This window comes from Taudactylus pleione, unplaced genomic scaffold (assembly GCF_031769625.1).
Source record: "Taudactylus pleione unplaced genomic scaffold, aTauple2 ptg000397bl, whole genome shotgun sequence".
NCBI lineage: Eukaryota > Metazoa > Chordata > Amphibia > Anura > Myobatrachidae > Taudactylus > Taudactylus pleione.
This window is the reverse complement of record NW_028284799.1, coordinates 4,012,862-4,038,619: the sequence shown is the minus strand read 5'-3', so window position 1 is coordinate 4,038,619 and position 25,758 is coordinate 4,012,862. Positions and strand designations below refer to the sequence as shown.

Below are 25,758 nucleotides of genomic sequence, written 5' to 3'. Positions count from 1 at the left end.
GTAACTACTCCTAAATGTTATCAGGTGGTTTCCATATGTATCACATGTCCCCTAAAGGATATACCATAACTTAAAGTCATCAGGGTAGTCAGCAGACTGATGGCTCCCTGGCAGGATTGTGCCAACTGCTGGCCATGGTGTGTTGGAAGTACTGGTCAGTCCAGTGCATAATTTCACTGTATCTAAAAGAACTGTAAAGGATTTAACTGGCACAGGGCTCTAGACGCCTAGATTGCAAGGTGACCAATAAGCCCTGGTAACTATAGTCAGTACCAGTAGTTCTACACCAAGATCAACTAGACTCATAAAGAGCCAAACACTTTATGGTGCCTCCTCCTGTGTGAGGTACATGGGGAAGCTAGGTGACATCCGCTCAAATGAGAAGGTATTTGTCGAGGGCATTGCCCCACTAATAGGAGTCTTCTCTTTTGAACAGTTCTGATTAGGAATTTGGGCTCCTGTTGGGCTCGTCTGGGATTGTGCTGGTGAATTTGATATTTTAATCTTCCTTGTCACCCACCAGCCAAATGTGGGAAAACATCATGATTGGTCTCTACCTTGCAAATAGATGAGTGAAATGAATGGTTCAGCAGCTGAAAGTACAAGAGTGGCTGTAGTTCCATTAGGGTAGGGTTTTTGAGTAGGCTACTTGTGTGGCAAACTTCCTGGTAACTGTTACTGAAATTGCTATTATAGCATGTGTGTATTTAGGGCCCGATTCATTAAGGATTGCTATTGCTATCGCAGATCCATAATCACATGCAGGTCTGCTGCAAAAATATGCTAATGATTGCTATCGCAATGCCACCACACTGCCAGCATAGAGAAGCCCACTGCCTCCCACTACCACTATCTCACATTCGTAACACCTTGCAAACCTCCATAAACATCGGTAACATCGAGTACCATCGGCCCCTCCCGCAGAATTACAGCAGCCCTGACCTTACTTAGAATTTGCTAACCTTGTTGCACACAGTAAGCACTCAAGTTGCGTATACCGGCTAATTTAGTCACGCCAATGTAATGGCGTTCAAACAGACAGGCACATCTGTGTTTCTCCTACCACTCCCCCATCACCACTCCCAAATGCTGACTACCTGTCACTCACTCTGCGATGGCTTACCGTGCTCTGCGTAATCTCAGTGCAATCGCAGTGTAGCCCTCGCGCACCTGCACTACGATGCATGCGCAGTACACAACAATCACCCAACTGTGTACGCTGTTGAAGTTGTGATCCTTAATGAATCAGGCCCTTAGTACCATTAATCCTGTTTCTGCTTGTAACCAACTGCTAGCCAAATTGATTCAAACCTACCGGAGTTACCAGATGTACCGTGTTGACACATAATGCTGTGTTTTAGCAAGCGTTTCAGATGGCAAGGTTAAAGTACAGAACATTATACCTCTGGACCCTCTAGTCATATAACTAATGATACATGTTTTTTTTTTTGTCACCGTAAAGTGTAAAAATGTTTTCTTTGCTAATGGATAGTATATGACTTGAAGAGGATTATAAGAGTATAGGTTAGGGTGGTTCCGCACCACATCAAACAAAGTAAAGAAATGTATAGAAAAGAAAACCAACAAAATCAATACATAAACCTTATAGTATTGTGTGAAGTTGGTGGTGCACCCAGGAGTCGTTTGTTACATATCAAACAGACATTTTTTAAGAAAGGAAAAATAAGGACTCCTCTCTTAAAGATAAGGAGGATTATGGTCAGATTACCTTCAATACCCTGTTTCAACTATTCTCTCAGGAAAGATATCAATGATGAAATTACAATATGTATCTAGTCTGGAAACTGACAAAGCAAGTCAATGTTGGAACATACAAGGATGACTGATGTATCATTACAGAACTGAAGATTTCAGTAAAATTCATAGGCTATGTGGATTGGACTGGTGACTACAATAATAGATTTACTGTTAATTTACAGCAATAAAGTGGGCCTGGAATAGGAAAGGGAATCTTAGGGCTCCATATACTTCTAGCGGTAGGCTGAGCTGAGTCTTTGCCAGAAAGCCTATTTTCACCCCAGGCCTGAAGCAGGGATGGTCATTGAAATTGTTCACGATTGGTGAGGCCATTGGTGGAATACATTGATGACGCAAAACCTTGGAAAGCCGTCACTACTGTGGCACACAGCAGGCAGCGGGTGGATCTCTGTAATTAATCTATTTTATCATGTACTTCTACCACCCTCGTTCCCCTTCTTCTCAATACCACTTACCCAATATCTTTGCCCACCTCAAGCCATTGTACTTTTGTTTTCTACTGCAATTCCCCACTGCAGATTACACAAACTATGAATTGCTCATCCTGCCCAATGTAACCTATGTATTACCCCTTATGTGGCGGTCTCGCCTGGAACTTTTAAGGGTAGGATGACCAAAACGCAGAACTATTTATGCAGTGGATTTTCTGTTAGTCGTGTTTCATTTTACTCCTTTACATCTTCTTACCATGTATTGCTTATCTATCACATTGTGACCAAGAACAGTTCTAGGCCAAGTGGAGCCCAGGATGCACACACACCCCCAAAAAATAACATATCTCAGGTAAAGCACAACGATAGATGGAACATTGCATGGCGCAGGTCACTCTAATGGCTGGGAGCCCCCTCATGCCATGCCCCTTATATGCCAATTGAACAGACTCCGAAAAAGGCCCTTTCCTCATGTGCCAGTGCTCACTTCTTATGACAGCCCAGCCCTAGAGCCCTCTCAAGCCATGCTCAGCCTCAGCAGTAGTCATCTTATGTATCATGTCTGATCAGAGACAGAGCTCAGGACCCCAGCCAGCCTCCTTGGCTTACCTTGTTTATTGTTATGTTGTTGCCACTGTTTTAGTAACTGAAAGCTGATTCTGTCCAGGCTATGTCCGCCTCCTGCAGCACTCCATCCACAAGCACACTACTACACTCTGCACAGTGCACACACTTGACTCATCACGTCAGTCAACTCAGTCAGTCAGTGTCTCTGCGACTGTGCTGCGATACTTCCTGCTGATAGCGAAGCTGCCTCCGCAACTCTGAGGAGGTGGAGCAGAGTGCAAAAGGGGCCTGATTTCCAAAAAACACCCTAGCAGGTGCGCCCATCCAGGCTACAGCGCTCCGGGCAACTCTCCCATAAGCCCACCCCTTGAGCCGCCCCTGATTATAACCTACGCAGTGCCCCCAAGATAGCTGCCTTTGCTGAGAATTTTAAATAAAAACTGACAAAGGGGTACAAGAAAAAATTATAAAAACTGGCAGGGTATGAGTACTTTAGAACCACTGATTTAGAGTATTGTAATATGCTACATGTCAATCCTACTTTTAAATATAACCACCAGGAAACCTGGTAAAAACCACTCAATGGCAAATGAATGTTGTTTTCTGATGTGACAGTTGGGTATATAGCTCTGCATAGCTGGCTGTATTTAAGCTAATACACCTGCAGTTCTCTATCAAGGGTGTGATACAAAATGTCGACAATAATTTGGTCGACATGACAAAAGTTAGACAGTACGGAAGGTCGACAGGTTCCAAAGGTCAACATGGATTGGTTAAGAAATATATATATTTTTTCTAATCCTAATCTTCTCCCTAACCCTCCCCTTGGTGCCTAACCCCAACAGTCCCTTCTAGGGCCTAACCCTAACTGTCCCTCCTAGTGCCTAGCCCTCTAGTAAGTGCCTAACCCTGACCCTAAAAACAAGCAAGCACGTGTCGTCCATTTCTGTCGACCATTTCCATTTTCACCTTTTGAACCTGTCGGCATTCTGTACTGTTGACCTTTTGTCATTTCGACCTTCTGGTGTCGACCAAATAATTGTCAACCTTTTGTATGGAACCCTTCTATTAATAATGTCCAAAAGAGATGCTATATATGCGTCTTCAGTGAATATTTAAAGTGTAATTTTTCTAATTTTGTGAAGCAATTATATTATCGTAGCTGGTACATATGAATATGTTTTAAGGGTTATTTTGTTCATTTGTATTTGCAGCCTAGTCAGCCCACTGCATCCTAACCTTGATGATTGCTGTGTACATGAGAGAATTAAATATATTCTTCTGGGAAAGTATGAAGGCAGACATTACTTGTTGCTTACATATTGAACTACATAACATTTACAGTCTGATTTTGTTATATTTATGATGATAAGCAATGCACAGTGATTACAATATACATTTTATGCATATGCGACAGGACACATTTACATTATTGCAGAGTCCTGTGACCACATTATGACTTTGCAGCAAGTAGGAAATGACAAAGGAAATGGAGACCAAGAGGTTGATTCATCAAACTCCATATCGTGGGAGTTACTACCGGAACAGTCACATTAACTGAACTTGATCAATCATCCCCAGGAGAATAATAAAATGAGGACAGCATTTACTCTCCTACATTAACAGAGCTTCCATGATCTAAATTTGTAATATGTGATAACTGCCAAATTGTTAATTGTTCTAAACAGGAACTGCAAACCTTACACAAAATGTTAGAACACCTAATGTGAAAATATAGAAGCCATGAATGCTTTGTCCCTAAGACCGGCTAAACACTTGTAGGACTGGCAGTTGTGCCAATGGAGGGGGCGATTTCCCTTCGCCTCAGCTCCAAAGGAGATTGCCTGTACACACGTAAAAGATTTAATGACCGACAGAACAATCACAGGGCCTGATTCAGACCCGGACGCTATTTGCGGCTGCTCGCTCTCAAAAAGGGGCCGGATATTTAAATTGAGCGCTCGCTCTTTGCGGTGTGAGGACGCCTCTATGTCTGTGCGAGCGCTCGCTATTTTTTTCAAGACGCCCCTTTGCCGTTCGCAAATCACGTCATCTCCTGTTTTTATTAGATTAATCGGGAACATCGAACTGCATCTGAGCTGCTCGCAGCGCTTGAGGTAGGAATTACTTCCCGCAATCACTGCGAGCTGTTCAGGCTAAAAGACAACCAAGTGACGTGATCGATGACGCTCCTTTACTAATTATGCACTCCCATTAAATGCCCTTTTGACCGTTGGGCACGCCTGCGTTCACACAACCACTCCCCTGTTTTCAAGCACCTTCCCCCGTTACCATCCACAAACGGCACATTCTGTCACTCAAAATAGCAGCCCCTCTGTGTTTTATGAGCGCACGATTTCCGACCGCAATGACTGGTTTGCGCATGCGCATTGCGAACCATACGCATGCGCAGTTGTGCGACCATCGCTCAGAGCGAGCGTGCGGACGCTTACGAGCGGGTCTGAATCAGGCCCACTGTTCCATCCTTCATTAATATGTACAGCCTTGTATACAATATAGTGTGATTGGCTGTGCAGCACGGCCAATCACGTGACATAGCATGCAACGCACGGGAGAGCGCAGTCGGCCATACACACTGTACGATATGCCCGGTTTCTCGTTCCGATTTTACCAAATCGGCCCAATATCGTGCAAGAGTGTACCCACCATAATACACTCACCTTAAATGGCAGTCAAAAATGTGCAAAATATTTTACTTGACTTAAGTAGAATGGTCAAATGCCCTAGACAAAATGGGCCATTATGGAGCAATTAAGTAAAACATCAACAAGTGTAGAAGAATATAGAAAAAAGCCACAAGGACACATTTTGAATATTGTAGTGACAGTTGTGTTCCACTTAACAGATGTTTATGAATTTGTAGTATAAAGCAACCCACTGATGTGTCACAGCTCTAACAGCTTAGTTTAGCTTCTTTTAAATGATATGTAGGTGACCATCTCCATTGTTGGTGTGCTGTGTGCTTCCCTATGTGAGGATGTGCCTTAGATTTTGTATGAATTTGCTATTCACATTCTGGGCCTGATACAGGGGTGTACGCACGAATGTAGTTGAGCCATTTCTCACCATAGCATAGTGCATTCTTCCCGATTGTGGCCATTCAGAGCTTCAGTTGTAATTTCAGGTACAAGTAGGGTGAAGTGTGTTGAAAATATAGTGTGCGTTCATGGACGGTGTCTTAGTGCACACACAGAGATGGTCTGTCTTATGGGCAAACAAATGTGTCCACATGCATCTATTCTCCGTGCACCACAAGTAGCGTTACACATAAAGTGTGAGCGCCATGTACATATGTAGCGCAGAGCGCCTTTTCGTGTAACTTTTCCCTTAAAATGTGCCTTATTCGCTTAGCATTGCAAATAGGATGCAGAAGCAGCATCTGCTGATTAAAATGATCTGCAGCATGCCTATATTCTATGTGCGTCTCTGGTTATATCTGCATGCATAATGCCGCTTTACAGTATCTGTGGCTGTGACACTTTAACGTAGCATTTCGCATGCATATACATCGCTTTGCGAATAAGACACATTTTAAGGGGAAAAGTCACATGAAAAACACGCTCTGCACTACCAAGTCGCGCCACGGCATGGCACGACTCGAAGGGTGGTTAATGAGCAAGGAAGCTAGATGTATGTGGACACATCTGTATTATGGAAGTGTTGTTGGCATATCGGTGAAACTGGCTGCGTACCTGGCATAGGCCTGGTGCAAGTTTAGATGTGTGACCGATAGTAGCGTCCAAGGACGTACCAATCTGTATTACTGTGTGTATGAATGCTGACATTGGGCCTCTCAGCCCTTGCACCTCGGATGTATTGATGTACACAAGGGAAGGACTAACAGGGGTATTCAATTTGGAGCGAAAAGTCAGTTCTGGACTTTTCGCTCCACATCGCTGATTTTCAAATAAAAAGCTACGAAAACGGGAGCCAGCGAAATAGGATCGGCGAAAAAAAATGGGATTTACCTGGAATAAATTGCAGGACCCCCTTAAAGCTGTCAAAAAATGGGGGATCACCATGGGTACCCCCGTATTAGCCTGCAAATGAAAGTCGGGGCTTTAAATAGCCGCGGAAGGTGTTTTTTTCCGACATTGAAGAAATGATGCAGAAGAGTTATTTTTTTCGTTTTTTTAAGTGGTCCCATCAAATTTGGGGCACATGAAAATGGGTATTAGCATATTTTTATGTCCCTAAAGTAATTTTTTAAAAATCTGCAAAAATGCACCTGCCGCTAATAGCATATTCTCAAAAACACCTGCCGCATACATGCAAAATAGCCCTGAACCTATTTCCCTATTTTTAAACACTTTTTTCCATTTTATTTTTTTTCACCCCAATTTTGAAATAATTTTTTTGGGGTGTCCCTAATTTTTTTTTTAACTTCATTTGACAGTTTATTTTTAAATGACATTCCCAGGGTTGCAGGCTATTTTTTTTAAGCCTGCACCCCTAAACCCCAATTCTGCACTATTTTTTGCCACCTATTCAGTGGTGAAAAGTTATCCCTGTTATTTTTCAAAAACTTTTCGCATACAGTCGGTATTGTCACTTCATCCCTTCTGTATAACTATGTGTAGTAGAGCCTATTAGTACACACCTTCACTTACATTTAATTGCTCAGGTCACACATTTTGTTACCCACCAACAGCAACAGCTTGGATACAGCAATGCAAGTACATTCAGACTGCTGCCCTGACTATATGCTCTTTTTGTTCTCAATCTTGTTGTCATTTTTGTATTCCAATGCAAAAGTTGTTATATATATATATATATATATATATATATATATATATATATATATATATAAATACATATGTCTTTGTCTTACAGGGTCCTTGTTGTAGTGCTGCAGGAAAAAATAGCTGCTTTTGATAGCTGCACATTTACAAAGAAGTTTTTTGTGACAAGTAAGTATGGAAAAGCTGGTTTATAGAAATAGATGTACTGTGTACGATTTTCTCCTTGTGACAATTGCATTTAAGAACATACCCTTTTAAAAGACCATGCAAAATGTTGTGTGTTATATAATAACTGTATGTTTTCAGTGCTATTAAAGTTCTGGCCTTTTTTCACTGCCCAATATTGCATCTTTATTTCTAATAATGTCCGCTTTGTAAAGGTATCTGTGCTTTGGAACAAGAACTCTGGTGTTAACAGGAGGCCAGAGGGCCGTTATACAGCTGTGGACAAATATTAGAAATATTTAGTTTAAAAAATGCTTTAATAACTGCTGCCAGTAGGGGTCACCTTTCCTCTACTATCCATAGCAGCAGAAATGCTTATTGAAATGCACCATGAATTTTCTGCTTATATTGTACCTTGTAATGACAGTAATGCAATCTGAGCTATTTATTAACATTTACTTATATGGTGCCAGCATATTCCGTTACGTTTTACAATTAGGACTAGGAAGCTTATTAAGTCAGTCTCTATAGCGCTTGTTTCCTATTTTGAACGAGACATGTTTAGTAGCAATGCTTTTGAATTATATTTATTTTTGAAATGTATTACTAAATATGTGAAGGCAAATTAGATTCATGCTTTAATGAACACATCAGTTCTTGAAATGTACAGACAGGTATTCATACAATATATAAAAGGATATACAACTTGAATACATGTTGGTAGGGTCATCGGACGCAGTGCTGAAAAACTAGTAGGGGCCGCACCTTGAAATGGCCCCAAATTCAAGATGGTGCCCCTACCCCTGCTGAAGCCTGCATCTCGTGCACCCTTCAGTCTAGCAGCATGGCGGCAGTGACAAGTAAGCGGTCTGCTCTCCATGTGGAGGCAATATGAAGGCATTAAAAGCAATGAATGACTAACATTATGGCCAAAATTTACTAAGCAGCAGGTTTGATGCAATCTAGAACCTGAAGGAAACTGTAAATTGATGGCGTTTTCAATGTCAATTGCTAGCATTTACTCAAGGTCTATTTTATGTCTACACAGAATCCCCCATCGATCCCCGATGGTTTTTAAATGACAACTCGCCATAGCATGCTCTATTCCTCATCGGTCTCTATTGAGACCACAGTGCAATAGAAGCTAAACAATAGGCAAGCACTGCAAGGATCACTATGATCCGTGCAGGCTTTGTTCTTAAAAGGATAGAAATAGTTAAAAATAAAAATGTGTGGAGTCCCCCACAAATCCATAACCAGTCCTGGTCCTCTGAGCGTTGTCTGGTATTGGAAAATAGGGGGAAAACTGTGTATAATTCCCCCTATTCTGCAATAACTAAAACCAGGCTGAACCAGTTGAGGGGACAACGCTATTGCAGCGAGAGACACAGCATGGGGTCCCCCTGCCTTAACATTACCCAGCCCCAAACTGGTCAGTCCAGGGCTGGAATCCCTTGGAAAGTTGGGACCCTCCAAAAATTGGGTACTCCCTCTCAAGGGACAACCCCAAGGGATCTGCGCACCCCCTGGACTTTGGGTTCCTGGGTAATAGTGGTTAAATAGTTAATAATATTGTTCTTTACAGGCATACTCAGTAAGCCTGCCCCGGCATGATGCACAGGCCTGCTGGCACTTGTAGTCTGCCTGTACAATAAATATTAAAATAAAAACAGGACATGGACTCCCTCAAACAGCCCTTGTTCTCCACTTTAGTACAAAAGCAATGAAGTAGTTTCCCTTAGGTCCATGTAAGCATCCAGGGACATCCATAGTTATTACTACCCAATAGCTAAAATAACCGCTACATATTTATCACTTTAATACCTGCTGCTTAATTTTAATATGCAAATTAAATGTTTGTTAGCTTACACTTTCTGGATATTACATACTGTATGTAGATAAGTAAGCAAGCATGTCTAGATGCATATAAACATGTCTAATAATACAATAAACATGTTATAATGGAGATGCCCTTCACTTCGGCCTTGTGGATGGATTTTGGGTCATAGCAGGTTGAGCATTTGTTTAGGTAAAAAAATCATGTATTTGGAGTGTAGGAGGACAGTGTGGAACTCTTATGCTGGGTACACACTTTGACGACTTATCAGTGAGCAGACCGATCCACCATCAGAAAGGCCAATTGGTAAGCTATACACACTTACCAATCGGCCAAGCAATGTGTCTGGGCTGACTTCACAACTGGGCGGTCATTTAAATTTCCCCACCCATTTGAGATGTACTTGTCGGCGGGCCCTGCAGCAAGTGTAAGGGCCATCGATGGGTCGTCCGTACACACAGCCAGATGGACCAATATATCTTTTCGATATATTGGCATCGGCTGTTTTGCAGGGCCGAACCTGATATGTCTGTAAATTACGTTGTTCACAAACATATCTGATGTACACACCCGCCAATGCCTATGCGATATATCGCTTGCCTACAGAGCAAGTGATATATCGCCAAGTGTATACCCAGCATTAGTAATGTACCGTATATACTCGAGTATAAGTCGACCCGAATATAAGCCGAGGTACTTAATTTTCCCACAAATAACTGGGAAAACTTATTGACTCGAGTATAAGCCTAGGGTGGGAAATGCAGCAGCTACTGGTAGTAATCCCTCCCCTGGTACTGCCCCCAGTAGTAATATTCCCCCTCTGGTAGTGCCCCAAGTAGTAATACCCCCCCTGGAAGTGCCCCCAGTAGTAATACCCCCCCCCCTGGTAGTGCCCCCAGTAACAATATCCCCCCCTGGTAGTGCCCCCAGTAGTAATACCCCCCTGGTAGTGCCCCCAGTAGTAATACCCCCCTGGTGGTGCCCCCAGTATTAATCCCCCCCTGGTACTGCCCCAGTAGTAATCCCCCCCTGGTACTACCCCCAGTAGTAATATTCCCCCTCTGGTAGTGCCCCCAGTAGTAATACCCCCCGTGGTAGTGCCCCCAGTAGTAATACCCCCCCCTGGTAGTGCCCCAGTAGCAATATCCCCCCCTGGTAGTGCCCCCAGTAGTAATACCCCCCTGGTAGTGCCCCCAGTAGTAATACCCCCCCTGGTGGTGCCCCCAGTAGTAATACCCCCCCTGGTGGTGCCCCCAGTATTAATCCCCCCCTGGTACTGCCCCAGTAGTAATCCCCCCTGGTACTGCCCCCAGTAGTAATATTCCCCCTCTGGTAGTGCCCCCAGTAGTAATACCCCCCCTGGTAGTGCCCCAGTAGTAATACCCCCCCTGGTAGTGCCTCCAGTAGCAATATCCCCCCCTGGTGGTGCCCCCAGTATTAATCCCCCCCTGGTAGTGCCCCCAGTAGTAATCCCCCCTGGTACTGCCCCCAGTCGTAGCCCCCCCAGTAGAGAGAGATGTAATTAAAAAAAAAAACAGTTACCTGAAACCCCGCTCCTGGTCCCGACGCTGCTTCTGGCTCCTCCGGCCGCTTTGCATTATGGAAGAGACGTCGTCATGACAGCGTCTCTCCCATTACCCACTGCGGGAGCCGGAAGATGGCTCCCGCAGTGGGAGCAGCAGCAGCCGATGAGAGTCTGACAGACTCTCATCGGCTGCTGATTACAACAAACACACAGCTGCCGGACCCGGCAGCTGTGTGATTGGCAGTGTGTAGTGCTGACCGAACTCCGTCCGGTCAGTGCTACAAACGCGGTGCAGCTGTGTCAAAGAGACACAGTCTGTACAGCGGCCCGCATGGTACGCTACTCAGCTGCGTACCATGCGGGCATGACTCGAGTATAAGCCGAGGGGGTGCTTTTTCAGCACAAAAAATGTGCTGAAAAACTCGTCTTATACTCGAGTATATACGGTATTTATGAATGGTAGAGTATCACAAAGTCAAACTAGCATTGTATACAGTTTTAATAATTTTGCTCTCTAATATGTAGATTTGGACTTTACCAACCTTATCTAAATTAAAAATAGTAAAACAGAATGTGGTTAAAAAAAAAAAATATTTTATTTATTTAATACAAGTTATTTATATAGCACACACATATTCTGCAGTGCTTAACAGAGTATTTTTGACCATTCATATCAGTCCTTGCCCCAATGGGAGCTTTCAATGTATGGGTCTGATTCAGATCTGCACGCAAATGACGGTGTTTACGCCGATTGATTTTTAACTATTGCGCATGCGCGAAAGCCCCACAGCGCACACACAGCAATTTATTTGCGATTACGCTCGCACAGAGAAATCACTTGCAATGTGAGTGACAGGTAGTCACCGTTTGGGGGAGGTAGCGGAGGGTGGCCTGGCAAACGCAGGTGCGTCAGGACCATTTAAACTCCATTTTCTGGGCATGCATAAATAGCCATGGAAATCTCCTTCGCAGCATGAGAGCTCTCAGCGTGTCAGGAGAGCTGTTTGAGACAGGTCAGACTTACTCAGAAGCTGCATGGCTGCCTGATCTGTGTTGATGTCCCGATGTTCACACTGTTTTCACGTCGTTGGACGGATATTAGAAGGCAACAGTGGCCGCCCCTATGCTTAGGTAAGCTTTGGAGACATTATCATAGTGCCGCTATTGCAATCCGTGAGAGCTTGCAGCTGCAATAGCATTTGCGTGCGGATCTGAATCAGGCCCTATGTCTCCATCTACCCTAGGAGACGGCATCCTTACCCTGATCTTTCCACTATATATACGAATAACAAGAGATATGGTAAGAACTTACCTTTGTTATCTCTGTTTCTACGAAGTCCATAGGGTCCACAGGGTGACCTTGGGGTATAGCTGGATCCTGGATCCTCGGGCACCACGGAGTTACAGCTTTTAGCTGCTCCCAGGATGCACTTGGGTCCAACCTCCCCTATACCCCGCCCCCGAGCCACAGGCACCTCAGTTGGTAAGCAGCCCAGGCCAGAGGAGGAGACGAAACAGAGAGAAGGAAGACTGGAACACACAAGAACCATACTCACAGAAATGGGAGACGGAAAACCGGCGACCAATCACAGAGCCCATATGAAGCCAGGTGCGTCAGGGCGGGTGCCCTGTGGACCCTATGGACTTCGTAGCAACAGAGATAACAAAGGTAAGTTCTTACCATATCTCTTGTTTTCTACTTCAGGGTCCATAGGGGTCCACAAGGTGACCTTGGGGATGTCCCAAAGCAGTCCAACTAAGGGCGGGGACGCTCCTGTGCTGATAGGAAAACCCGGCGCCCAAAGGATGCATCCTGAGAGGCAAAGGTGTCAAACGCATAGAACCTCAAAAAGGTCTGAATGGAAGACCAGGTGGCCGCCTTACAGAGCTGAACAGCAGAGGCGCCACGGCTAGCAGCCCAAGAAGGGCCCACAGACCGAGTGGAATGAGCCTTAACAGAGGCTGGAACAGGTAAACCCTCCTGCATATAAGCCTCAATAATAACAGAACGAAGCCAACGGGCTAGAGTCTGTTTGTTGGCAGGCCAACCCCTCTTGTGAAAACCAAAGAGGATAAACAAAGAATCCGACTTCCTCACAGAACTAGTCCGGCCCACATAAACCTTGAGTGCACGGACAACGTCTAAGGAAGCCTCCCCAGCCGAAAGATCAGGCGACTGAAAGGCTGGTACAACAATTTCCTGATTAATGTGGAACCTGGAAACCACCTTAGGCAGGAAATCAGGACGAGTGCGAAGCACCGCTCTGTCCTGATGAAAAATCAGAAAAGGGGGACGACAAGAAAGCGCCCCCAAATCTGAAACCCTCCTGGCAGAAGCAATTGCCAAGAGGAAAACAGTTTTAAAAGTTAGCCACTTGAGCTCCACTGACTCCAAGGGCTCAAAAGGCGGACCCTGTAAGGCCCGAAGAACCACCGCCAAATCCCACGGGGCCACAGGTGGCACAAAGGGAGGCTGGATTCTCAAAACTCCCTGGAAAAAGGTGTGTACGTCCGGCATAGCAGCGATCCTGCGCTGGAACCACACCGACAGAGCAGACACGTGCACCTTCAGCGAAGAAAGACGTAATCCTAAGTCCAAACCCGACTGAAGGAAAGTCAGAATACGCGAAACCCGGAACACCTGGGGATCATAGTTTCTGGCCTCGCACCACTGAAAGTAAGTGTGCCATACTCTGTGATAGATCCTCACGGAAGCAGGCTTGCGCGCCCTCAGCATGGTGGTAATAACGGAGCTAGAAAAGCCCCGAGACCTCAGGACGGCTGTCTCAAGAGCCACGCCGTCAAAGATAGTTGACCCAGGTCCGGGTGAAGACAGGGTCCCTGAGACAACAGGTCCCGCCGTTGAGGTAGGAGGTACGGAGCGTCGATGGACAGGCTCCGCAGATCGGAGTACCACGGCCTTCTGGGCCACGCTGGGGCCACCAGGATCAGTGTGCCTCCGTCCTGTTTGAACTTGCGCAGGACCCGAGGCAGCAGAGATATCGGAGGGAACAAGTAAGCCAGTTGAAACAGCCATTTCACCGACAGCGCGTCTATCAGACTTGCGCCTGCGTCCCTTGTCCTTGACCCGTACATAGGCAGCTTGTGATTGTGACGGGACGCCATCAGGTCCAGCTCTGGCAGCCCCCACTTGTCCACGAGTAGTTGGAATACCTCTGGATGAAGCGACCATTCCCCGGGATGCACGTCGTAACGGCTGAGGAAGTCTGCCTCCCAATTGAGGACTCCTGGGATGAAAACTGCCGAGAGAGCTGGAAGATAGCGCTCCGCCCAAGCCAGGACGCGGGACACCTCCGACATCGCAGCTCGACTGCGAGTCCCTCCCTGGTGATTGATGTACGCCACCGTGGTGGCGTTGTCTGACTGCACCTGAACGGCCCTTCCGTGAAGAGCGGTGCCGGACAACTGCAGGGCTCTGTATACTGCCCGCAGTTCCAGGATGTTGATGGGAAGAATCGCTTCCTCCGCCGACCAACGACCCTGAAGTGACAAGGAGCCTGTCACCGCCCCCCAACCCCGGAGACTGGCATCTGTCGTGAGCAGAACCCATTCCGGGATCCAAAAGGGGCGCCCCTCTAGGAGATGAGCCGTCTGCAGCCACCAGGCTAGGGACAGACGCACCTCCGAGGACAACACCAGCATCTGAGAGCGGATCCTGTGTGGCAATCCGTTCCATTCCGAAAGAATCAGCCCCTGCAGGGGCCTGGAATGGAACTGGGCAAACTCCACCATGTCGAATGCCGACACCATGGACCCCAAAACTTTCATCGCTGAGTGCACCGACATTCTGCAACTGCTCAGACAACTGTGAATCCGCAGCTGTAAGGAGGAGACCTTCTCTGGAGTCAGAAAAATCCGTTGCTGACTAGAGTCCAGCAGGGCCCCCAAATGAACCATCCGCTGTGATGGGATGAGGGAGGACTTCTTCCAGTTGATCAACCAGCCGTGCGCCTGTAGACAAGCGACCGTCAGGTGGAGATGCTGGATCAGTACCTCCGGGGAGCTTGCCAGCAAGAGGAGGTCGTCTAGATACGGTCGCAACCGTATTCCCTGGCTCCGAAGATGAGCCGCCATGACCGCCATCACCTTGGTAAATACCCTTGGTGCCGTGGAGAGACCAAAGGGTAGAGCCCTGAATTGATAGTGGTTGTGGAGAATAGCAAACCGCAGAAACCATTGGTGCGATGTTGCTATAGGCACATGGAGGTAGGCGTCCTGGATATCCAGGGAGACCATATAGTCCCCTGGTTCCATCGCCAGAATGATGGAACGCAAAGTTTCCATCCTGAATTTGGGAACCCTGAGAAACCTGTTCAGGGACTTCAAATTGAGGATGGGGCGATGAGAGCCATTGGGTTTCTGCACCAGAAACAGCGTAGAGTAATACCCCATCCCACGTTGAGACTGTGGTATGGGTATAATGACCCCCGCCGTCAGCAAGGCCTCTATGGCTTCCTGAACCTGCAAGGCCTTGGTTTTGTCCTGAGAAGGACTTGTGCAAAAAAATCTGGCAAGACGGCCTGTGCCGAAAAGACAGGGCGTACCCCTGGGAGACCACTTCTCGCACCCAGGCATCCGTGGTGGTATTGTGCCAGTACTGGGTGAATTGAAGAAGTCGGCCTCCCACTCTGGGGTCCCCCAGAGGGAGGCCCGTCCCATCACGCAGAAGGTTTATCTTCTTGCTTGGAAGAAGGGCGCCTAGCACTCCAGGCTTGCTTCTTTGGCTTTGAGGCGGTCTTGGGTGCGGACTGCCTCGGGAAGGACTGACCCTTTGCCTTGCCCTGAACCCGAAAGGAACGAAAGGCCGAGCTCCGGACCTTAGCAGGTGTAGTAGCTGAAGGGAGGAAGGCTGACTTGGATTTTGCCAGGGTATCTACTATTTTGTCCAGGTCCGGACCAAATAGTAATTCTCCATTAAAAGGTAAGGCCTCCAAGCCTTTCTTTGAATCCGCGTCTGCTCTCCAAGACCGCAACCACAAGGATCTACGAGCAGACACTGCTGCCGCCGATACCCTAGAGGTCAACAGGCTAGCATCCAACGATGCTTCTCCAATGTAGGAGGCGGCATCTCTCATCTGTCCTAACAACGCCCTCTGGACGTCCGGAGCTTCATCCGTAAACGTGTCCTCCAAGGCGTTGGCCCACCCCTCAATGGCCTTGGCCACCCAGGAGATGGCCATGGAAGGCCGGGCTACAGCCCCTGAGAGAGAATAAATAGACTTTAGACAAGTCTCCACCTTCCTGTCCGTAGGATCCTTCAGCGAGGATATAGACGGCAATGGCAAAGTAGCACTCCTGATGAGGCGTGTTACATGGGAATCGACTGCAGGCGGAGTTTCCCATTTCTTACAATGCGCTTCCGGGAATGGATAATTGGACGCCAAGCGTTTCTGTGGCAGGAAACGCTTATTGGGAGTCTGCCAGGCCACCGCCATGTGATCAGTCAACTGATCAGACAAGGGGAACGCTGCAGAAGTAACCTTAGCTTTTTTAAAACTAGGATACCTCGACTTGGGAGCGGGTGCCTCATCCTCAATCAGAAGAATGGCCCGCACCGCCTTAACCAGAGCCCGCACATTGATGGAAGACTTAGTGTCTACCTCCTGGACTGAGGCATCTGAGGCTGAGTCATCCTGCACCTCACCATCATCCGAGGACCCCTCAGAATCCGAAAGATGCGCAGCCTGCACCATGACTGAGCGTTTAGACGCCCTGGAGGGCACGTCACTGCGCAACATCGACTGAAAAGCCGAAGATGCTGCCGCCAAATCTTGGACAGTGTGGGAAAGCGCATCCACCCAGGGTGGAGGAGCTGCCACAGGAGCCTGAAACGGCACCACAGCCTGCTGTGCCACAGGGGTGGACTGAATATACATTGGCAACCCCGCATAGGGACCAACAGGCTGAGACCCCGGGGGAGTCTGCAATAATTGTGGGACACCCGGGGAATGGGGGATGGCAGGCTGGGGCAACGCCCTAGTAGGGGCGGCAGTCGGGACCGACAGACGGTCCGCGATGGACACCAGCACCTGGGAAAACATCGCCCATGGTGGCTCCTGCGACATGGGAGGTTTAGACATACCAGGGAGCGCCTGGCACCATCCGCACAGGCCGTCCTGTGACAAATCCTCCCTATCCACTCCTGCAGAACAGCGCCTGCAGGAAAACAATACCGGAGCCCCGGAGTGCTCAATCTCCTCCTCAGACATGACTTAGGAAGAAAACGTGCGCACTCACCAGTGTGCTGAACAACAGCCCACAATATGGTACTGTGTAGCACACAACTGTATGTAACGGACCTCACAAATACGTGATTTATATAGGTGAGGTCTGTAGAAACACCCTTCCCCCGCACACCTGTAGGGCTTGTAGGAGAAGGAAAGGGATAGGTATAGGCTGACAGTAAGTAGAAAAAAGACACAGACAGGCAGCACTAGCAAAAGTCACATACCATGCAGGAAGATATACTCACTGCACCTTTCCACTACAATCAACCTCCCAGATTCAGTGTCTGGGAGGGCTATAGTGCTGTGTACACTGTCCTTGTCGGGGGAGAGGTACACAGGGGGACCGGTCCGCGTGCTCCCTGAAGATCTGCACTGCCACAGAGAAAATGGCTGCTGGAGACCTCAGAGGAGGAGTGGCCGAGTAGCTGCAGCTCAGCGACGCCAGACTACGAGCTGAAAGGCGCGCTGAGCTGAGGGGAGGAGCCGCTAGACAGGGAAGGCTTCCTCCCCTGGCTAGCATATTTAACCCCCGGGTTGCCGGCATCCCGCTTGCCGCTTAATTTACCCTGGTGGTCTAGTGGTCTGGCGAGGTATGCCTCCGCTGGAGGGGGGGCCCGCCGCCACCGCTAGCGCCCCCGGTCTGTCCCCTAGACCGGGGGCATGGGACTGCATTTTCAAGGAACCCACGCACCGCCGCTAATCAGCGGTGCACGGCTTACCTTAATCTCCCCGGCGTCTTCCGGCAGCAGTCCCGGGGGAAACCAGAGTCCGGCTAGTACAGACTCTGGCTTCCCCCGCCGCGATCCCCAGTTCAGTGCTGGCGTTGCGGCGCCAGCAGGGAGAAGGAGCAGCAGTGTGGGCGTCTGTACAGACAGCCCATCGCTGCCGCTCTGGAGAAAAAAACTCTAGTAAAAAAAATAAATAAATTTAAGTTTAAAAAAGCTTTAGGGGGCTGCTCCTGCAGCCCCCCCCGCAGGGTGACCCGACTCCGGCCGGGCACCATCTTAAACTGAGGTGCCTGTGGCTCGGGGGCGGGGTATAGGGGAGGTTGGACCCAAGTGCATCCTGGGAGCGGCTAAAAGCTTTAACTCCGTGGTGCCCGAGGATCCAGGATCCAGCTATACCCCAAGTTCACCCTGTGGACCCCTATGGACCCTGAAGTAGAAATATATATATATTTATGTGTGTACTTAGTGTAATATTGCTGGGCCACAGAGTACCCTCACGATGGAATTGCACGTACTGTCCATAGTTAATACAGTTATCAAATGGTCACTTGTAAAACATACACATCCTAAAACACCAAGGTTTTATAAAAACAGAAATTATTGTTGGCCTGTGACCAGGTGCAGGAGTATTCAGGAGTCAGACACATGTGAGTTCTTTGGGCTGATATACACACACACAAATGGAAGGGAACCAATAGGTTGTGAACAGGCGCTGAAATTAGTTGTTTATTCCAAGCAGCTACCAAGTGAAGGGCTAGTCAGGCCCATACATATGTATACACACAAAAAAAAACAGAAAATTAATATTCAGAATATCAGTAAACATATGTTATTTTAATATAATAAAAATCCAATAAAATCAATACAAATTCAATATGAAATGTGAGCCAATGTTTCACCCCAAATGGAATCCATACAAACACAATGCCTGTTCCTATGTATACTTTCAGATATATAAATAATTGTAGATGACAATGAGTGGCACTTTCACAGAATAGAAATGGGACTGTCCTGTATATAATTACCAAATCCTTGCACCGATAGGGGGGTATTCCTATTAATATATAAGTTCCATATGCTGACTTGGAGCAAAGTTCACGGTTTGGACCTTTATTGTGGATCCAGGATATGGAGAAACAAAGACTGTTCCAAAAGATGCTGGTCTTTAAATAAATTCCGGTAAGTTGGTCCAGGGTAATTGCAGAAACCAAATCGCTGCTTGTGGAATCACTTGGTTTTATTGGATATTTATTATATACAAATAACATGTTGTTTATTGAAATTCTGAATATTTGTTCATGAACATATAATCATCATAGCGCTACTATTCATTTTCTGTTTTTTTTTGTGTGTGGACACGCACAAGTTCAGTGTTGGGTGGAGTGCGCATACAGGTCACAGTGTACCCTCACCAAGAAATTGCTCATACTGGGCCTGATTTAGAGCCGGACGCTCTGACCAGAGCACTCGCTCTGAATCGGGGCCCTCCTCCATAAAAATGGAGCGGCCTCTTGGATGCTCGCATAGCTGTGGGTGACCACCCACAGCTATAGCGAGTGTCCATGATGATGGTCGTGATGGTCTTGACCATCGGGCTTGCGACGGAGACCCTGCGGTAGGGTCTCGCTGCCGCAAGTCCTGGAGTGATTTTGGCTCTATCAGAGCCAAAATCACTCCCACTGACATCACTACTGATGTCAGTGGGGCCGGCTTGAGACGGTAGGCGTTCCCATGGGAACGCCTCCGTCTGGCAGCCTCGCCCCCGGCACGCCCACCAAAAGGGGCGTGCTGTCAATCAACATCGACAGCACGCCCCCTTTGGTGCGAGACCCGGAGCGACGGCTATCGAGTCGCTAGCCGCATCTCGCGCATGCGCACGACGGAGCTCCCTCCGTCGTGCGCATGCGCAGTAGGGCACCATCGACCCGCTTGCGAGCGTCCTGCGCTCGCGAGCGGGTCTGAATGACCCCCACTGTCCATAGTTAATACAATTTGAAGGCATATCAACAATAATTATTACAGGTTTCAGGTGTCCACAATCAAATAGGTACATACAGGTATCCTAATCAGTTTCCTGCAAGAAATCATAAGGCATAAAGGCTAACATAGTGTAAAACTGTAGTATTTATTCATAAATTGAAACAGAACTTCAGAAGAGTGGCTGCTTACATAAAAAAGCATATCAGAGCCCAAAGTGAACCGAGGGTAATCGCAGCTCTTGTCCACCGATGAGAACTCCAGAGACCAGACAATTTCAATGTTAGAGGGCCATTCAATATGTTTCATCTCTAGGATATCATTAGGGGTGTGGCCTCCCACCATTGTTGTCACATTTAGATACCCATGTACCAGATGACCAATCAAAGAAACAATTTCTGATTGGACAATGAATTAAAACAAATTTTACAATCCAGCAGAATAAAAATATTACAGTCCAACTACAAAACAAAATAAAAAGACAAAGATTCCATAAATAAATATAAATTGATGATAATTCTAGTAGCTCTTGAGAGGCCTGGCTTCTACTATGGGTAACTAGCGTCCCTACCCATAATGCAATAGTGATAAATAGGCCAAACCTTTGAAGAAGGCTTGAAGAAGCCCTAGTGAGGAAACACATTGGGCAACCTCCCATGTTAATGTTATCTGGGTCTCTGGAGTTCTCTTCGGTGGACAGGAGCTGTGATTACACTCAGTCCATCTTGAGATAAGCTCTTATATGCTTTTGCCACTCTTGTGGAGTTCTTTTGATCTTTATGAGTAAATCCTCCGTTAGTCTATTGTGACTTATCTTTTGTAGGAAACTGATTAGTTGTGGACATCTGAAACCTGTGATGAGTATTGGTGATATAATAAAGACAGAGAGGTGCACAGATTTCTTTCAGGGTTGGTCTATTGTTTATTGAAGCGGCTATACCATGTGGGAGCTACAACCCACTGAAAAATTATATAACTAAAAAATAGTAGCACTGATAGACAATATACAAATGGTAATTTATTAAACACACATATAAAAGTTCAAAAAACAAAACAGTATAAATTGTTGCAATATTGTGCAATTTGCTGTATTAGTTGCCAATCTAAATAAACATTGATTGTAAAATAGCAGGATCATAGCGTAACTTATTTAAGGGTAATCCCAAGTACATTCCAGGACACAGGTACCCTTCAAGTATTTTTGTCCAAACTAATACAAAGTGTCCCAGAAATGTTTCTCACCTTTTATGTGGCAGAAATCTGATCTATGGCCTTAAGTTCCAGTTGTTAAATTAAGATTCTCCATAGTTGAAAAGGAAAGTGGCGTTAACTCAGTTGTACAACGTGTTGTGGTCTGACGGTGTGAAGCGGAGAGACCACACAGGGAACGTGAATGTAGAAGCGAGAGTGATCCTTTTAATCAGCTGTAGCAGCGCGCTTACTCTCAAGCCCAGTAGGTTCGGTGTTGGCTTGTTTATTATGCAGGAGAGCAGGACTGCTGGAAGGTTAACATGAGAAAAAGTGGGGTAGCAATATGGATTTCTCGATCTCTCTGCAGCAGTTAAGTTCCTGCTATTAAGCCCCTGCACACATTGATAGCGGGAAAGGCAACAATACAGCAAGTGACCAAGCAACTTAACGCGTTTCTCCGGGTCTCGGATGTGAGGGTTCTCTGTGACCTACATGCGCAGTTCACTCAGCATTTATCTTGTATCAAATAATCAGGTTTTGCATACAAGTCTGAATCAGGCACGACTGTCTGTGTGTATATCAGCCCATGGAATTAACATGTGTCTGGCTCCTGAATACCTCTGCACCTGGTCACAGGCCAACAATAATTTCTAATTTTAAGACTCCTTGGTATTTAAAGATGTGAATGTTGTACAAGTGACCATTTGATAACTGTTTATATAGAGCTGGGCTTTTTAGGGTTGAGAAATTCTGCTATATGTTTCAGTTAAATCAACGCTAATGATGTTCTTTGGTACACATGACCCAGAGCTTTATTTAATTCTTAATCACTGTTTTAATTGAAGGCATCAGATAAACACTTGTAGCTAACAGGAAAGAAGGGAAAAACAAGCTCATATCCCATGGGAATATTTACTAAACAAATGGAATCGAATGCCTTTGAGAAGCAGCCTAGGAATTATGTTCTATTTATATATGTGTGTGGCGAGCAGCACGCTTTCTTCCTGTCTGCCAGAGAGAGATCATAAACTGAAAGCCATCCAGATGGACATATCAAATATGTCATTCAGTATCATGTCATGCCACTACTGTTCTGTGGACTTGATTCAGAGACGGACGCAATGGCGATTACACATGCAGATAAAGCGATTGTTTGCCATCGCACATGCGTATAAGCCGCACTGCACTTGCGCAGCAGTCACACTGCGATCACGCAGGAATCCATTGCAGAGTGAGTGACAGGTTGTCAGCGTTTGGAGTAGGTGACCTGTGGTGGTCTGAAACGTAGGCACGTCTGTCCTTTTGAACGCCGTTACATGGCCGTGCATAAATTAGCCACCGCGATTGCATACTCAGCTCTGCGTGTCAGAAGAGGTCTAATAGGCCAAAGCCCTGAAGAAGCCCTACGCAGCTCTGCACGTCAGAAGAGCTCAGGTCAGACCTGCTGCAAGGGCAAGATGGCCGCTGATGTGCGTCGATGTTACAGATATTTACAAAGGTATGCGTCGCATACAGGTAAGAACGCAGCAGTGGGCGGCTTTATGATCGGGTGATCTTTGCTAACAGCTTATTTTCGCAGCTGCGTTGCGTACGAAATCGCAGCTGCGATCGCATTAGCGTCCATCTCCAAGTCAGGCCCTGTATACTAATATGCATTTAGTATTATTTTAGGCGTATATGAAATATGACATATATTTTATATATTAACATATATATATATTTTTTTTCATGTTGTTCATGATCCCGGTTCCCTTATAAATAATTGTAACACTTCTGTGTCACAAATAATTGAATTGACAGCTTTAAAAAGTTTGAGAACCCAATAAATGTAATTAACTAACGCAATGTGTGGAAACATACTGCATTTCATTATTCACAAATGCTCAAATTTTCCAACCTCGAGGAGCACACCTCATAAACAGGCTCACTCACTATGCAAGATGTGATATGCACTACAAGCACTGTTTCCTCACTAGTTCTACTAGAACACAGGTTATACATATACATAGATCCCTAGGTGGACTCATTTAGGTGTGGAAGTGCCTTATACGTATATGTTTGTGTACGTGCAGGGGCGCCGAGAGAGAAGGGGTGGGTGGGTACTATTTACCCGGGCCCTGTCCTGTTGAAGGGGCCCGGGTCCTGCAGTACGCCCCCGTCCCCTGCCTCCGCTGTTAAGTTCATGCAGGGAGAGAGAGGACTGACTGCTGCTGCAGCACCTCTCTCCCCAGCCCAGCACACAAGCTGCTGTCACGCTGTGTGCTACAGTAGGCTAGGGAGAGAGGCTGCTGCATCAGAAGTCAGTTCTCTCTCCCTGCGTTATATGCGGGAGCGATTGTGCCTCCTCCCCCTCACACCATTTTTTTGTAAGGAGGGTTCTGGCCAAGGTTGGCCATGCACCCTTCCAGTATCTGGGCCCGGGAGAGCTGTCAGCAGCCCTGTGTATGTGTATATGTCTCAAATTCCATTACAACTTCCAATTCTGCACAAGTATTACTATCTTTCTCCTCATTACTAGTTGCATTTCTAATTATTCACAACACTAAAACGATTTATGCACTACTTATTTCTATATATCCATTTGTACACTGCATGCTTCTATGTTACCATATATGCACCACTTACTCCTATCATGTATGTGCCACATAATGAGTTACTCAACCTCGTAAGATCTCACCTAAAGCTAGTTACACACCTTACGACACTGCAGCCAAGCTATGCGGCGAATGATGTAATGATACATCGCGTATGCTGTACACATGCCACTGCCCTGGTTACACACATTATGACACTGCAGCCAAGTGATGCAATGATATATCGAGTGTGCCGTACACTCTGCACTACCCAACATACTACGTCACGATGTATCATTACTTGCTGCATGTACAGTCGGGTGCATAAATATTGGGACATTGACAGCATTTTCATATTTTGGCCTCTATTCACCACCACAATGGCTTTGAAATGAAACAAACAAGATGTGCTTTAGCTGCAGACTTTCAGATTTAATTTGAGGGTAATTACATCCAAAAACGGTTTCTATATGTGCCTCCCACTTTTTAAGGGGCCAAAAGTAATGGGACTATCAACTCAAAAGCTATTTCATGGACAGGTGTGGGCTATTCCCTCATTATTTCATTATCAATTAAGCAGGTAAAAAGTCTGGAGTTGATTCTAGGTGTGACATTTGCATTTGGAATCAGTTGCTGTCGACTCTCAATATGAGATCCAAAGAGCTGTCACTATCAGTGAAGCAAGCCATCATTAGGCTGAAAAATCAAAACAAACCCATCAGAGAGATAGCAAAAACATTAGGTGTGGCCAAATCAACTGTTTGGAACATTCTTAAAAAGAAAGAACGCATCGGAGAGCTCAGCAACACCAAAAGACCCGGAAGACCACGGAAAACAACTGTGGTGGATGACAGAAGAATTATTTCCCTGGTGAAGAAAAACCCCTTCACAACAGTTGGCCAAATCAAGAACACTCTCCAGGAGGTAGGTGTATATGTGTCAAAATCAACAATCAAGAGAAGACTTCACAAGAGTGAATATAGAGGGTTCACCAACAGATGTAAACCATTGATGAGCCACAAAAACAGGAAGACCAGATTAGAGTTTGCCAAACAACATCTAAAAAAGCCATTACAGTTATGGAACAACATCCTATGGACAGATGAGACAAAGATCAACTTGTACCAGAGTGATGGGAAGAGAAGAGTATGGAGAAGGAAAGGAACTGCTCATGATCCAAAACATAGCACCTCATCAGTGGGCATGTATGGCTGCCAATGGAACTGGTTCCCTTGTATTTATTGATGATGTGACTGCTGACAAAAGCAGCAGAATGAATTCTGAAGTGTTTCGGGCAATATTATATGCTCATATTCAATCAAATGCTTCAGAAGGACGGCACTTCACAGTGCAGATGGACAATGACCCGAAGCATACTGCATAAGCAACCAAAGAGTTTTTAAGGCTAAAAAGTGGAATGTTATGCAATGGCCAAGTCAATCCCCTGACCTGAATCCGATTGAGCATGCATATCACTTGATGAAGACAAAACTGAAGGGAAAATGCCCAAAGAACAAGCAGGAACTGAAGACATTTGCAGTAGAAGCCTGGCAGAGCATCACCAGGGATGAAACCCATCATCTGGTGATGTCTATGCGTTCCAGACTTCAGGCTGTAATTGCCTGCAAAGGATTTGCAACAAAGTATTAAAAAGTGAAAGTTAGATTTAGGATTGTTTAGTTTGTCCCATTACTTTTGGCCCCTTAAAAAGTGGGAGGCACATATAGAAACCGTTGTAATTCCTACACCGTTCACCTGATTTGGATGTAATTACCCTCAAATTAAATCTGAAAGTCTGCAGTTAAAGCACATCTTGTTTGTTTCATTTCAAAGCCATTGTGGTGGTGAATAGAGACCAAAATATGAAAATTCTGTCAATGTCCCAATATTTAAGCATCTGACTATACATACACTGCATCATTCATCGAATCATCCCATCTGACGTGCAGCACAGCAGATAGGACAACTCAATGA

The 25,758-nt window shown here is 46.1% G+C and overlaps 1 protein-coding gene across 6 annotated transcripts in view; it reads left to right on the top strand.

The window, feature by feature from the left end:
• BCAS3 (BCAS3 microtubule associated cell migration factor) overlaps positions 1 to 25,758 on the top strand; it is a 1,455,708-nt gene that overhangs the window by 259,277 nt on the left and 1,170,673 nt on the right. For all 6 annotated transcript variants that reach the window (XM_088446353.1, XM_088446352.1, XM_088446357.1 and 3 more), the window contains one exon: positions 7,632 to 7,708. In XM_088446353.1, the coding sequence (XP_088302479.1) occupies positions 7,632 to 7,708 (77 nt within the window). The remainder of the gene's footprint in view (positions 1 to 7,631; positions 7,709 to 25,758) is intronic.